Source organism: Diorhabda carinulata, chromosome X (assembly GCF_026250575.1).
Source record: "Diorhabda carinulata isolate Delta chromosome X, icDioCari1.1, whole genome shotgun sequence".
Taxonomy (NCBI): domain Eukaryota; kingdom Metazoa; phylum Arthropoda; class Insecta; order Coleoptera; family Chrysomelidae; genus Diorhabda; species Diorhabda carinulata.
The window spans coordinates 49,952,388-49,968,376 of NC_079472.1; the positions used below are offsets into that span (position 1 = coordinate 49,952,388).

The 15,989-nt window shown below is 30.6% G+C and overlaps 2 protein-coding genes across 2 annotated transcripts; both read left to right on the forward strand.

Annotated features, from left to right (window-relative positions):
* The first annotated feature begins 2,588 nt into the window (after window positions 1-2,588).
* Window positions 2,589-8,389, forward strand: LOC130901855 (transmembrane and ubiquitin-like domain-containing protein 1). The gene is made up of 6 exons (XM_057813489.1): window positions 2,589-2,900; window positions 4,166-4,297; window positions 5,198-5,467; window positions 5,523-5,739; window positions 5,809-6,120; window positions 8,062-8,389. Exons 1-6 carry the CDS (start codon window positions 2,831-2,833, stop codon window positions 8,222-8,224), a joined length of 1,164 nt encoding a protein of 387 aa, XP_057669472.1. The 5' UTR covers window positions 2,589-2,830; the 3' UTR covers window positions 8,225-8,389.
* A 5,441-nt stretch (window positions 8,390-13,830) lies between these two features.
* LOC130900813 (pre-mRNA-splicing factor Slu7) lies at window positions 13,831-15,656 on the forward strand. Its single transcript, XM_057811700.1, has one exon. The coding sequence runs from the start codon at window positions 13,940-13,942 to the stop codon at window positions 15,578-15,580; it is 1,641 nt and encodes a 546-aa protein (XP_057667683.1). The 5' UTR covers window positions 13,831-13,939; the 3' UTR covers window positions 15,581-15,656.
* Window positions 15,657-15,989: the final 333 nt, after the last annotated feature.

The following is a 15,989-nucleotide window of genomic DNA, read 5'->3' on the forward strand; positions in this document are numbered from 1 at the left end:
TGCAAAAGCATTAAGTCTATCTTAGCTCATTCTTGTGCGTTAAAATGTTTTTACTCTTTTTAGGCCGGGGGAAGATCTTTCTGCTGAACAATTTGTAGCCGGGACACTCAAAAAAATTCGGAAAGCAATATCCACATTCCGTTAAATATCTCGAAGACTCTATGAATGCAATACATTCCATAAATATCAAAAAAAAATTCGTAAAGTTTTTCATATGCACGCCAGGCTAATTGTAAAATATACCTACTCAAACCGAGAAAAATTTCTTGGTTCAAGATTGTTTCTTTTGAGTCCAATTGGATAATTTGAACCAATTTTTGAAATGGATTGTTTACTTTTTTCGTCTCTAAATTCGTCCACGATCGGAAAGCCCGAGAAAGTCAAGTGAAGATAATTTCATTGTTGTTACGATTAAGCGCTTATAACAGCACCAGAAATCCGCGTTAAAGTAAACAAAACCCGAGTTAAACCTTTATCATTGTCTACGGCAACGGAGAGATGCGATATTGTATCTACAAAATAAGAAAAAACGGATGCAGTGGACCCTTGTCCATCGAGATTGGACTGAAGATTTTCAAAAAGTTCTTTGAACCAATGAAGCCAAGTTTGAGCTATTCGGTTCAAAATGAAGAAATTACGTTCGACGAAGTGCCCAAGAAAAGATGATGCCAGACTGTGTAGTCCCAAAAATCAACCATGATGGTGGCTCAATTGTGATATGGAGTGGCTTTTCTAGCTATGGAACTGGCGATTTGATCAAATGAAGGAATTATGAAAAATGAACAGTATAAAAAAATTAATAATGCCGTTTACGATTAATTATGCAAAAGACATTTGGAAGAGAAAGAAGCACACTTAATTTGACCTCCTCAGAGCCCGAATCTCAATCCCATTGAACTTTTATGGGAAGAGCTTGATATGAACGTCCGTAATTGTAGTCCATCCTCGCGAGAAGAAATGTGGATTGTTTTAGGCTAAAGTTGGCGCAATATATAACAAGACACTATGAACAAATTGATTGACCGTAAAATCAACTTAGCTAACAATATATATATATATATATATATATATATATATATATATATATATATATATATATATATATATATATATATATATATAAATTATCACAAAAACAAGTTTCACCATTATTTCTTACTTATTATGATGTTAACCACATTTTTTTTTATTTTCCTATCTATAATCTACTATTATAATAGGCCAATTGTGTAATAATACAAGTCAATTAGCATGCTTGACAAGAATACAGTGATTACTATCTCTTATGACTATAATTAACGACTAAATTAATTAGTTTGTCTATTGGGAATACGCAAGCACTCGTAAAAAAAAATTAGGTTGTATGTACGATGTCATTTAAGCCTACGCTGGGTTGCTGGTTGTACCATGAGGTTCTCAGTCTATTTGGATGATATTTTATTTATGTTGCATAATATGGATAAGTTTTCAGTTCCACTATGACCGATTCCACTTGAAGATCACACGTTATACCAAAATTTGGTACAAACAATCTGAAACAATTCTTAACACTTTTGATTGGAATCGTTTCAGAATTTCAATATTGGAATCGGCTGCTGATCCTCACATTGGGATACCGTAGGTCCAAATGGGCTTGAAGATCGCTTTGTAGATCAGTTTTTTATGTTTCATAGATGAATTGAGATTTGCTACTTATCAGCTTTACTAACATTTAGAAACAAGATTTTAAAAGTTCATGAAAACATATAGGATCAAATTAATTCCACAGCGAAAGCAAAAAGTGTGTAGACATATATACAATCTAGAAGATATCAGAACATATTGTTTATTTGTATTGTTGTCGTTTTATAATGAACATAAATAAATTTTCAGTTACAAATAGAGGATTTGCATCCGTGGTAATTTATATTTCACAATCTCATTTCTTATTTATTCCCTTCTTTGACTCGTCTCAGATTTTCAATTTTTCCATTTCAAAGTATTACTGCATTGCATATAGATTTTTTTTCTAAATTTTAGTATATATACTTCTTAGGGAACTACGTTTTAGGCACATATTCGAAAATTTGTGATCATATAAGGTCTTAGGACAAGGTCCCTATGACGAACACTTTGGTGAATTTACATATAAAAGCGTATAGTATAGGAGATATGCGTTGATATTCATGGTAAAAGTGAGTGATATGAAATGGGTGAAAAAAAGAAGCAAAGTCCATCTCACGTTAAGTCATATGATGAGCCCCTTATGCGACTGACGTAGCACTGAGCGGTGTTAACATAAATAAAATTGAGGAAATATAGGAGAGTATCTTATGTTTTATATTTTTCACCACCATATTTTAATGTAGCAGGATTTAGAAAAAATTACACTTAATCCTTTTCCGCTCTTTTAGATTATCCTAACACCGAACAGAATGAAGGTATTTTTGGTTAATTCTAAATTTCAAAACCCGTTTTTTCAATAATATATTAATATTAATATTAAAATCGTTAATATATATTTCCTAAAATAAATATTTAAAATTGTTACTGTCACCTAGCGGAGAGTAGCGGAGGCATGATGTTACCGGCGCAGCAGTCTGTTTCTTTGTAGTTGGCAACAATTATATAATCCAGATTTGAATGATAATCCTTCGGAGCTGTCATCTTAAATAAATAATTCATGAAGGTTAATAAGTACGTGTATTATTTTTCATAGATAATTTAATCGAAATAAAGGAATAACATGAAATTAAAATATTAAAAATTGGAAGGCACCGTATAGTAGTCTCGCGACCTAAAGAACAAAATCAACGAACAATATTGATATAACCAGGTGATCTTGAACGAAATGACCATTATTGAAGGTATAGGCGACGAAGTTACCCATTTTTTCATTGCATTGTTTGTTGTTGTAATTGGTAAGTTAAAAATAAATACGTACAATTAATAAAAACACTCTAATCTTATCAAAATTGATAATGATTGGATAATTACTAGTTTATTTCACTTTAATGTTTATGAACATACACAGTATTTTGAAATAAAATATTTGCCAGTTGTTGAGTAAAACAAACAAGTTCTACAAGGTACAAGGCTAAAAAAAAACGACATTTGCCTACATGTTGAATATTTCACATATTGACAATCTCCATACTAATATATATGCTTATTCACTGCTTTTAATCAGTTGAAACATTCTGTGAGTATATTTTATTTTAAAAAAATCGTTTTAATTCCAACCTTGAACCTCTCTTGTTTAAAATGAAGTATTTTGTCTTGATTGACATGCAAGCTTAGACAAAATATAATTTGAATAGCAGTTTATTATAATAGTATATCGTAATGAGATAATCTATCATTAATATATTTTAGTCAATAAATGAATCCAATGCTTTCTGTAACAATTCGGATGGAGTACATCAAGTTTTGTATTTCATCATATTACTTAATGGTTGTATATGTAAAGTCTGCAGGGTCAGGTTCCCATGCTTATTCTTTCAATAATGTGCCTTTAGCAATAGTTTTTTAACTCCTTTTCAGCAATATGCTGCATTATTTTTTTCTTCTAGGTGTTATCCTCCTTTTTTTCTGTTATTTCTCCATTAGAAATAGAAATTTACTGTATTAATTTTTAATAAGATTACATTAATTATTGTTGAACTGTTTCTTGTGTTATGTTTCTGCTATTCAGTATTTTCTTGGTTATCATAACTCAGGTTTTACTTCAATACAATTAGGTTGGGAAGGTTGTTTGTTTAAACCTGCTACATTTTTATTTAATAGTCCAGCTCAAAAATGTATCATCCATATTCTCTTATAACAGTTCTTTCGAAAATATTACCATCTTTGTATTATTCATTTTTTTCCTATTTCTATAAGGTCCATTTCTCTCTCAATGTGTACTGATTTTTACTTGTTTTTAAAATAATAGACATTCTTAATATCTAAATAGTTAGTTTATATCATTTATATTAATTTTTTTTAAAGAGATATAAAAGTTTGAATCATATCAATCGCCTTTTTTCTTAAAATTTAATCCATTCTTCCCACCTATTGTCTTTATTTCACATTTACATCTTGTGTTTGGCTTATGAAATTAGTTTATTATTCCCTTTGTTTACTTTTCTATAACACAAAGGATTGGTATACACAATATATTATGAAAACTTGTGCTATGTTTTAGGAACAGCTGCTTGGTGGACTACTAATATATCTGAACAAAGACCTGTTAGAGCAGTTCTTTGGTTCGAAAGAAGAAGACATAGAGCTCATAGAAGATTAACAAATCATATTGAATCAGTTACAATTACTGAGGGTAATTATAAAAATCTCATTATTTATTGAAATATGTTTAATATAATATAATTTCCATTCACCAATAGTTAGATACGGATATTTGATACAAAATTGAAAAAAAATAGGCAGTTGCAGTTATGAGAAACGACTGTGGCGAGGATATATGCCTGCCATTGAGATCAACAGACAAGCTCATTCCCCCCTAAATTTAGTTAATAAAATTCTGTTCTCCACTGGACAAGGGATATTAAACAACTGAACAATTAGTGAGGTTCAAGCTTTAATGTTCAGATTTGAGTTAAAGGGTAGGAGTAGGGGGTGAATAAAAGTTACTTGAACCCTAATGAGTAAGAAACATGGAATAGGAAGGGAGAAATTTCGAAGAGAAATTAAGATATAATTATGAAAACGTCAAAAATACTTAATTGTCACTATATATAAAATCTATGATATTTTTTTAAGAACATTACAACGTTTGGCAGAAAATACCAATTTCGTCCAGGGAGAAATTATCACTAGAATGACTTGGTCGTTAAAGTGATAAACATACAAGCAAATCCATTTTGTTATGTATACTGAATACACTGTTTACACTACCACTACACCAATACTCTCAATTACAATGTCTAACACGTTTCAATAACCTAGTTATTGTCTTCAGAGACTGAAGGTAAACTGTTTACCTTCAGTCTCTGAAGACATTTCAAATTGCTTTAACTCACGTGTTCCTAGTTCTTCCACACTTTTTTTATAGATTCTATAATTGATATGTAGCACACCAATATATCCCAATTCACTTTATTGCTTCGTTTTTTTCAAGATTTTTTTTCTTATTAATCAATACTCTATCAATTACTGCTTAGTCTGATTTATTTTTAATTCTTTTTCCCCTTTTTATTAATTGTCAATTGCCTTGTAGGATCAAATAATTCCGTACAAGTAGAAGAGGAACAATCACAAATAGACGCTACTACAGAAACTCAAACGGCTTTAGATCAATCATCAAATGCTAATAAACCACCAGAATCTAATTCAGAAGACAATTTAATTCCTACTCAAAGTACAACATTAGAAGAACCCTTAAACCAAGAACAAAATATTATTGATACCATGGATGCTGATGCCAATATTGTGAGGCAAAGGAGATTAGCATTTTATGGTGGTTTTAATAATGATGATAATCAACAAGGTAAATAACTAAGCTCTAACCATTATAAGGATAATTGGGGAACACTTTCTTCTAGGCGCAACAAGCTCTCATTCAACATTACCAAATCAAAATCCACAAACTTCATCAGAAGAATTGACACCAAGTGCTCCTCCTAGTGAAGAAAGTGCTCCACCTGCTGAACATGTACATGATGGAAATAATGCAGGAATTACAATAAAACTAAAATATATAAATGATGATTTGAAATTAGTGGAAGGCAATTTGAACGAATCACTTGAAGAATTCAAAAAGTGAATATTCATATTTACTTTTGTTTCATACTTAAAACTAATTATTGGTAATATGCAATTTATTTTCAGGAGACATTTTCTTCCTGAATTGTCAGCCAATAAAATTATAAGGTTAATTTTTAACGGACAAGTTCTTCAACCTGACAGCCAGACCCTGAAAAACTGTGGACTGTTTGATAATTGCGTAGTACACTGTTTGATACACCAAAAAAGAAATCCACCTACAGATCCTAATGTAACAGAAAGTAGAAGGGAGGGATATTCTTTTCCAAGCCCAAGCGGTCTGTCAAATAATAATAATAATCAAAACAGAGAATGGGATTTAGGAAATTTTTTATTTGCATTTATCAGCTTGATTTTATTGGCGGCCTGGTATTTTAGGTGAGTGAGTAAATGATTTTCATTTCTATGTATATGGGAAAAGATGATTGTTTTTCCCTCATTAATTACAAAAATGTGATAGGAGCCAATATATGTATAAAGTAGTTGGTTAGTTTATAATAAATCTAAACAGCTACTAGGATACCAAAATTTCTTGCGAGTCTTACATGGTGAAAGATTATTGTTTGCCTATCAACTCGATCAACAATTAAGCTAATATTACGTATATGTTAGAATAACTTTTCACAAGCAAATAGCCTTGCTGATTTGAACTTTAATATTTATACAGATTGTTGAATTATTGAAATCAAACCTTTTTTGGCTGTGACACATTGGGATCATCTGTTATAACAAAATAAATACTGTTCAGACATCCATCTGAAGTTTTCTAATATGGGACATCTTTAGATGATTGTAACTATAATGGTTGTTTTTTTTTCTGTAAGAGAAATTATATGTCATTTGCTGTAAGTATTTGTATATATGAAGTGTAATCAAGAAACAGTGAATGAATTTTTATAGTAGCAATTATTTAAGTTTCATAATTCCAACTTTGCTATTTTAGAGAAATCAAGTTTCAGGTGTCTTTCGTGAAAATGGATCTTAAACATTACATTAAGTTAAAAAGAAAAGTACAAAAGAAAAAACATAATGCTAGAATATGTCCATAATCATAGTGTAATAATTTTGAAGTTTGTTTATAAGTAGTATGAGTAATTTGAAATTGGAAATTAATCTGTCAATATATCCTTCGACTTCAAAAACACATGAATATATGCAAAAAGTGGCCAACTTGTCAAAAAAGGCGATTGGTGTACTGGAATTATTACAACGGATTCTTTTTCATTCGCCTTAATAAATTTAGCACCATGAGACTGTTCCTTCCAATATATATTTTTGTATCTATTCATGGTTTTAATTCCGTTTTTTTTACTCTGCTGTATTGCTCTCCTTTTTAAATATATACCATGATTATTAGTGACTTCTTATAATGTTTTCTCTATTTATTAAATGGCTAATTTCTTGGTTACTACCACAGCCTGTATTTTATTTTTGAAAGGTTATTGAGCTTATTATGGACAAACGTGTTGGTTAAAAGAGGCGATGTACTGAAATGGTTACAAAGGATCTCAGTACATATTACTGCTTTTGATATATTTTAACTATAATCGTTCTAATGAATCAAGCAAATAAAATTTTAAAATGGAATGGTGATATGAAATTAATTATTCTAATGTTCTATAATCACTTTCAGAATATGAAGTTCACAATTAGAACAATAAAATGAACTTATAGAAGTACCCTTATTATTTGTACCATTTTATTGTTAGAGTTTTTAATCTACAGTCTTATTGATTATTTCATATTATGAGGAGTACACAAAAAGTTTTAGATTAATATTAGAAATATCAGAATCGCTTAGCTTAGCTTCGAGGTAGATATCCCGAACATGTTCTGTCACCAGATTCATGCGGACTTTGGAATTGTGCGTTCGCGGTGCTAATAAAATATGTTCACGATTAAATCCTGTCTTCGTGGAGCACAGATTTCTAATTCCGAACGTGTTCTAAATTTGACCAATCTATGTGGTTTTCTACGTAAGTGTATTTCAAAAACGTGGTAGTTGACTTTATACTTATACAAATATAAAGAATAAACCTTGGGCTAGTTAATTATATACATTTTATCCTCCTAGCTAGTTTTGAATTCAAATTATTATTTTAGATGTTCATAAAACGTTCGAATATATGTTAGAACATTTTCTGAACAAAGTACACGTCCAAAGAATATTCAGAATACATTCAAATTATCTACCGCGAACAAGATATAAAAATTGTGACATTAAACTATGTTATTCAAAGAGGTAGTTTCAAAAGATTACTATGGAACAATGAAAAGAAAGATTTTGTATAAAGCTAGTTATGATTATTTTTGTTTCAGGTACGTGTATGCTCATTTGTATACCGTTACAGCAACAGTAGGATTGATATTAATAACTGGTATTTTTACGATAGTTTTAGTAGGAATGTACTTTCCTGATAATGAACAATCTCCAACTATAACATTTCACTTACGCGAACGAGCAGCGCAACAAACAGAGTAATAAACCAAACGTGCTCCCCGTGTCTTGAGGAGCATATTTTTTGGAATTTTTTCACTTTTATTTATTATGAAAATGAACATGTTAATATTATTTGTATACAATGTAAAATATATTGTAGGTTAAAATTTTATATTTTAGTTATATATAAAGTAAATTATTTATTCATTGAATCTTTTTTGTTCTCTACCACAGTCATAAAAATAAAAAAGTTATGTAGGATCACATAAGAAAAATACGGGGAGCCAGAACTCATAAAGAGCGTTATTAGCTGGCTATTAAAAGAGTAGTGGCTAAAGAAAGTATAGTGTTGACTTCTTTATTTCAAAGATGCTCGGACATGTTGATAATATATGTAGAAAATCTCTCGGTGATCAATTCCCTGCATGTAACAGCTGCCGTAATTTTTTTAGGTCATAGGGGTATGCGCTTTAATTTGAAAAATTTTAATATACTATAGGTAGTGGAGAAAGTCTCGAGTAATGACCTTGAAACCGGTAACGATACACAGAGTTAATAAAGTGAGATCTAAAAAAGTCCGTTTGGTGGTACTATAAAGTAGGTTTGTATTTTATAGTCGAGGAGAAGTAAGTTAAAAATTATATCATCATAATAATAAATATAGAATTTAAAACATTGATTTATTTATTACCAAAAAGCATTAAAAGCTTATTATACCCATAATAAGCTAATATTATGTATATATAAAATAAATATTAGAAAAAAAATATAAAAATTTAATCTTAAGTTCATAATTAGAATATATTTAGTTAAAATTAAATTCTTTTGCCAATATTAATATTTTCCTATGAACCGAATACGACTATCACATGATTCCAATTTACCAATGTGTTGCATACATTATTTTTCTACTCACTCTACATGTTGTCCTTGGACGAATAAGTAAAAAGAATTGACCTAGCATGTTTGAATATAATTGAAGCCAACTTACAGTTGACCACAGTACTGTAAAATTTCACAGTTAATATTTATTATCTGATTGCATTGTACGTTTCACAAATAATTATTTATACAACTTAATTTTAGTCTTTAGTCCTCACTAATTTTGGTGAATGGGAAATATTGATCTCAACAAAAATGTTTTCATGACGAAGAAAATAATTTTGCTCAAAAAGTTTGAGAAAAAATATAAGCTTGGCAACATCGCTACGTATCTGTTTGCGTTTATGGTAAAATGGCTGCCTTTGTTTACTAAATAATGAGAGTGTCAGTGTAAAGTTTGACGTCGAAAAAGTAAACCAGAGATACGCAATAAATTAAAAGAAAAAAGATGTCCACCGAAATTGTGAAAATCGAAAAATTGGAGTAGCGAGCCATCATCAATTACCTGTGTTTAAAAGGGTTAGGAGATAAGCAGATTTACAAAGATATGCTTAATACCCTTGGTGATCAATGTCCTTCGTATGCGACCGTGAAACATTGGACTGCAAGCTTCAAAAGAGATACATTTCGGGATCGGGAAGGCCAGTTTCAGTGTCAGTCCCCGAAAATATTGATGCAGTTCATGACAAGATTTTATCAGACCGTCGAATTGAGCTAAAACGGATATCTGAAGCACTAAATATTCATCATATAGTTCACGTCAATTTGGACATAGAAAATTTGCTGCAAAATGGATCCCCAAATGTTTGAATGTTGACCAAAAGCGTGCAAGGGTAGAAGCATCGCGTTCGATCTGTGCTCGATTTTAAAACGATGTAGACTTCTTAAACCGAATTGTTACTATGGATAAGACTTGGGTACATTTCTATGATCCAGAAACAAAGCAACAATCGATGGAATGGCGATCCTCTGGTTCTCCAAGACCTAAGAAGTTTCGTGTCCAAAAATCTGCTGGAAAAGTTCTTGCTTCAGTTTTTTGGGATTGCCATGATTGATTTTTTGGATAAGGGTAGAACAATAACTGGAGATTACTATTCGACATTACTGACCACTCTATGGGGAAAAATTAAAGAGAAAAATCGCGGGCAGCCATCCAAAGGTGTTTTGTTTTTTCAGGATAACGCCCCTGCACACAAATCTCATATAGCCATGCAAAAAATTCGTGATTTGGGGTTTGAATTACTAGAATACCCCCCTTATTCAACAGATCTCGCTCTGTCCGACTATCATCTCTTTCCTCAACTAAAAAAAGTTTAAAAGGTCGTAAATTTTCTTCCAACGAGGAGGTAATAAAAGCTGTTGAGGTCTGGTTTCCAGAGCAAGAAGAAACATTTTTTTAGAGGTCTAGAGACGTTGCAGGTTCGCTGAAATAAATGTATCCAATTAAGAGGAGAATATGTTGTATATGAGTAATGTATAATTGTATAGGCACACGTTTCCACTAGAAAGTTTTATAACTGTCTCAAATTTATAGACTAAATTTCTAGGATGAACTATTTTACGAACTTATAATTATACAAATTTTATATCTACTACTGTTAAGATAACATGATCCCGTTTGCTATAAAAAATATTTAGGGTGTGGTTGTTACCTGCAATGTATTGACGGAATACCGAAACTATGTTACATTACATAATTCTAAAAATCGACATGCCCAAATGTTGTTTATACTTTAAAATAAACGAATTAAGAGATAAGACTTTACCCTCTCACTGTATAAGTTAAATATATGAATTATTGAGGGTAGAGTAGGGAGAATCATCTGTGTATATGAAAAAGTATCCGTCGAAATGTGTTAAATAAGGGTGACGCTACATTAGGGTAAATTTTATAATAACTTTTAGGTTATACACTCGGCAAAAAATATTGTGATTTCTGATCATTGCGAAGAGATAGAACTATTTAATAACATTTATATGAATGTTTTCAGATAGCCTTAACAAATTATGAAAGTTAAATAATTCTTTTAAAATTAAATATTGTAACGTGTATTGTCTCCTCGAGCTCTAATCACATCACTACAACGCCGATGCATACTTCTGATCAATTTTTTTAAGTAATTTTTGTCCAAATTTTCCCACTCAGTCATCAATACCTTTTACAGGGAGAATATGATTTTCGTGGCACCTTGGCAATTAATTTAGCTTAATTAGGACAAAATAAAACGATAATGAAGAATAAAATTTTTCTCTTGATGACTCTTGATTATTGTTGGGTTAGGTGCTCGTGTTTTTAATTATGTGTAGTGTTAGTTGTGGTTAATTTTTCAAATTGACTTTCAATAAATGCTGTGTATAGCATTGAGGAATCTATTAATGTGACGCATTTGTTTCCAAATCTTCATGAGGACTTAAAATGTTTTAGTAGATGGCTGCCGGCTATAAACAATACTAAATTAACTGCAAGCGATGTACTATGGAGTTGAAGTAATTAAATTTATCAAAATTGGGTGTAATTACTTAATATTTGTCATATTAATTTACTATTTTCGTATGCAATATTTATGCAACTAAATATTTTTTCTTCAACTTTTATTTTACCTTATTAATAAATACACATACGTTATGTATAGATTATTATTATAATTTAAGGATTATCAGATTACTTTCAAAAGCCTTTTTACCTACATTTTATTTGAGTAACAAAATAAGTGCTCTTACAAACAAGATGACAACTAATAAATTTCTTGAAAATATGCCATTTTGAGAAATCTTATAGACAAAAACATAAATTTGAAAATTCATTAGATCTTTGATACTCGTAGCAGTATGAACGAACTACCTAATTCGTAGAAGGAACAATATCTGGTTCTAAAATCTATGTAATGTACCTATGAGCAGTTAATCATCCTCTGTCTAACAGTACCAATTCTGTGTGCGCCCTTTAAGATATTCCACTCCACAACATGATACCCTCTCCTCCAAAAGAACCCCTCACAATCCTTACGGAAATTTTTCTTAAGCTTGGCCCAATGATATTTTGTCAACATTTTTTGATGGTTGGAGAAAAAAATAATATCGTAATATTTTTTTATTTTTATAAGTAAGTACAATTAATAAATATAAAAAAATGTATATCTTATTCCTAGACATATTTTTTATTTGAGTGAATTTGTTTCAGTAGATTGTTGTCGTTTTTTAAAATATTGTGAAAATCTTCACAAGAATTTGTCAAATTATATTTGACACATAAAATGGTTTTCAAAGTTTCAACACTTAATTTTGATGTCCACTCTTGATCTACTGTAGAAAAAACGCGTTCAGTCGCAGCGTTAGTTCCAGGTAAAGATAGTGCATATTTCACAACTTTTAATACAATATTGTATGGAACATAGTTTGTTTCCAAATGATGAAATATTTCTAACCATTTGTTTTCTACTGTGATTTTTTCTGATGCCCACTACTAAAGCTTTTTCTTTTCAATATATTTTGTTACTATTGGCACTTCATCGTTTTCGGAAATATTACTATTTTTGAGAAATATAATCAAATGATTTTTGCACATCGTTCCAATTAAGTTCTGGTTTTAATGTAACCCAATGATCAATATCATTACATTATACCGTACAGTCTTCCAAATAATCTTTGCAGTTACTATAAAACTTTTTGACATTGTTCATGATATATTGACGATTTATTACACCTTGCTCTTCGAGATAATTATATTATAACCTTTCTTGACATGACATTTTAAATTATTAATTACATTTGGTACTTCGATTGCCGATATTTTGTCTCCTTCAATAAGTGTTATAATGTTTTGAAAAAGAGCAGCTTGATTTTGTAGAAACTCTAGCCAAATTTCTTAAATTTTAACGTAATTCTAAAAGTCAGGACTTTTGAAAAACCCATGAACATGCCCTTTGTCTGGACCAGCGCCACTCTGGAAGGTTTATATCGTATACAGCTGGTCAATAAAGAAAGGAAATAGTGGCCAGATATCAAATTTTGAAAAAATAATTGAAAAAAAAAACAATTAAATTAAACTAACAAGGACAGCGGTTAGCTTTAATCAAAATGGCGGCCTGGAGTTACGAGGCTTTCTATTTACAATTTTAAATTGAAACGTATTTTTTTGCTTTCTCGAGTTTTTCTGTTAGATACATTCAGAAATTATCTAACTAATGGTATCAAAAGTTGATATAGGAAAAAAATCGGATTTACGTAGTTTGAGAATTAAGCCGACCATATAAGATACTTTTTACCTCTATCCATATATGTAATATTCCTATATGGAGACTTCTTATGGGAAAAAACGTCTCTACGTTATGGTGTCGACAGTCATTTTCTCTCTCGTTCGGGACACTTCATCTATACTGCGCATGCTTGAAAATTCTCTAAACACTTTCCACTTATAGAAATTGTCCATATAAGAGTATTACATATATGCTTCTACCCTCTATAGTTACAATGAAAATTTCACAAAATCTCAAGTATAGTCAATACTTCACACACAATAGGGTGGTACACTGAGTTAGTGTATCGTTGGATTTATGACGTCATGAATTACCTCCGACCAATATATTTATGACTTTGAGCCTCAAACAAGTTAAAAAATATTTTACATTGTTTTGCATATCTCACTAAATTCCAAACTAATAAAGACAATAACAAAATTTTTTTTTATTATAAGTAATCAAGATCGGAGTTACTAAAAAACACTATTAGTTAGTCTCGTACGAGACCATTGCAATGAAATGAAAGAAGAAATCTCTAACCTCACTTAGATAAATATGTCAACTAATTTTCAAAACAAAGTATAGTTACGTATATAAACTAAACTTCTATGATTTTCATATAAATAAATTATTAATTATGACTTCTAACCATCAGAACCTTCCAGTTTCCAGTATATTAAAATCAAAAAGTGAAATTGATGATGAGCCCAAGAAAAAATCGAGAGAAGACTGGAGGAAGGCAAAAGAATTAGAAGAGGCAAGAAAAGCGGGTACTGCGCCAGCTGCAGTTGACGAGGAAGGTAAAGATATCAATCCTCATATACCGCAATATATTTCTACAGCACCATGGTATTATGGAACTACTGGACCTACTTTAAAGCACCAACGCCCTCAAGAGGAAAACAAAAAAGAATTTTCAAATATTGATGAATGGTACAAAAGAGGAGTTGATACTTCAAAAATAGTTACAAAATATCGTAAAGGTGCTTGTGAAAATTGTGGAGCTATGACACATAAAAAGAAAGACTGTATGGATAGGCCTCGAAAAGTTGGTGCTAAATACTCAGGAGCCAATATTGCTCCTGATGAATTCATTCAAAAAAATTTGGAACTCAGCTTTGACGGAAAGAGAGATAGATGGAGTGGATATAATCCATTGGAGCATAAAGCTGTTATAGAAGAATTCCAAAAAGTTGAGGAAGCTAAGAGACAATTAAAAGCTGACAAATTAAACGCAAATGAATCATCAGAGGATGAAGAAAAAGATGAAGATAAGTATGTTGATGAAGTAGATATGCCAGGAACTAAAGTTGATAGCAAACAAAGAATAACTGTTAGAAATTTAAGGATCAGAGAAGATACTGCAAAATACTTGAGAAACCTTGATTTAGCATCTGCTTATTATGATCCTAAAACAAGGTCTATGAGAGAAGATCCGAATCCAAACAGGGATGATAATTACCATGGAGAAAATTTTGTTCGCTTTACTGGAGATACTACAAATCATGCCAAAGCTCAATTATTTGCATGGGATGCCCATGAAAAAGGTGTTGATGTTCATCTTTTAGCAGAACCAACAAAATTGGAGCTGCTTCAAAAAGAGTATGAAAAGAAGAAAGAAGAGGTCAAATCTACTATTCAAAGCAGTGTTTTGGACAGATATGGCGGTAAAGAATATTTAGAAGCTCCACCAAAAACTCTACTATTGGCACAAACAGAAGATTATGTAGAATACTCGAGGTTTGGAAAAATAATTAAGGGAGCAGAAAAAGAAGTTATAAGATCCAAATATGAAGAAGATTGTTACATTAATAATCATACATCAGTTTGGGGATCTTTTTGGAGAGGAGGAAACTGGGGATATAGGTGCTGCCATTCATTTATAAAAAATTCCTATTGCTTAGGAGAATCTGGTAAAACATCTCTATCAATACCTTTAGATACTTTACATAAGGATCAAGAAAAAATTGAAGAACATAATGAATCAGAAGGGCATAGTAGCAATAACAGCTCCTCAGATAATGACCAGACACTTGTTCTGGAAAAGAAATTAAAGAAGAAGGCAAAGAAAAAAGAAAAAAAAGCAAAATTGAAGTCCAAAAGAAAACAAGAGAAAGATAAAAAAGCTGAAGAGAGTATGCAAGATAGTGTTATTTTAGATGATAGGAAGAGACCATATAACAGTATGTTTGAAGTTAAAAAGCCTACTGAAGAAGAAATGGAAAACTATTTCAAGAAAAGACAAAGATTTGATGATCCCATGAATCAATTTTTGTAAATAACCTGAGATATTCACCTTATTGTAAAATATGTAATTCAGATAAAATATTAAATGAGCAAAAGTAATGAAAAAATAAGCTTGTAACTTTTTTGAATACCTGAAGTATTATTTTAATATATTAACTAATTTTTGTATTGTTCCTTTTACATTTCCACCATTAAAGATAAGGGATAATAAATTTATTATCAATTAAATTTATATTTAGTTCCAGTAGTAGTTAAAACCATTCATACATACTGTTAAATTATCAATAGCCTAAAAGAATATGATATTTAAAATTTACGTAGGCACTTTTTGTAACTGTTACAGTAATGGGTATACTTATTAATTCTAGTAAGTTTATATCTAATTCGGTCTTGCAGTTTTTGGGTTTAAATATATAAATGAACCTTTGATTTTAAATACC

Excerpts from the sequence above, each read along its gene's own strand:
- LOC130901855 (XM_057813489.1), top strand. The coding sequence starts at position 2,831 with ATGACCATTATTGAAGGTATAGGCGACGAAGTTACCCATTTTTTCATT. Across the intron at positions 2,901-4,165 it reads ATTGTTTGTTGTTGTAATTG|GAACAGCTGCTTGGTGGACT; the intron begins GTAAGTTAAAAA and ends GCTATGTTTTAG. Across the intron at positions 5,740-5,808 it reads TCACTTGAAGAATTCAAAAA|GAGACATTTTCTTCCTGAAT; the intron begins GTGAATATTCAT and ends ATTTATTTTCAG.
- LOC130900813 (XM_057811700.1), top strand. The coding sequence starts at position 13,940 with ATGACTTCTAACCATCAGAACCTTCCAGTTTCCAGTATATTAAAATCA.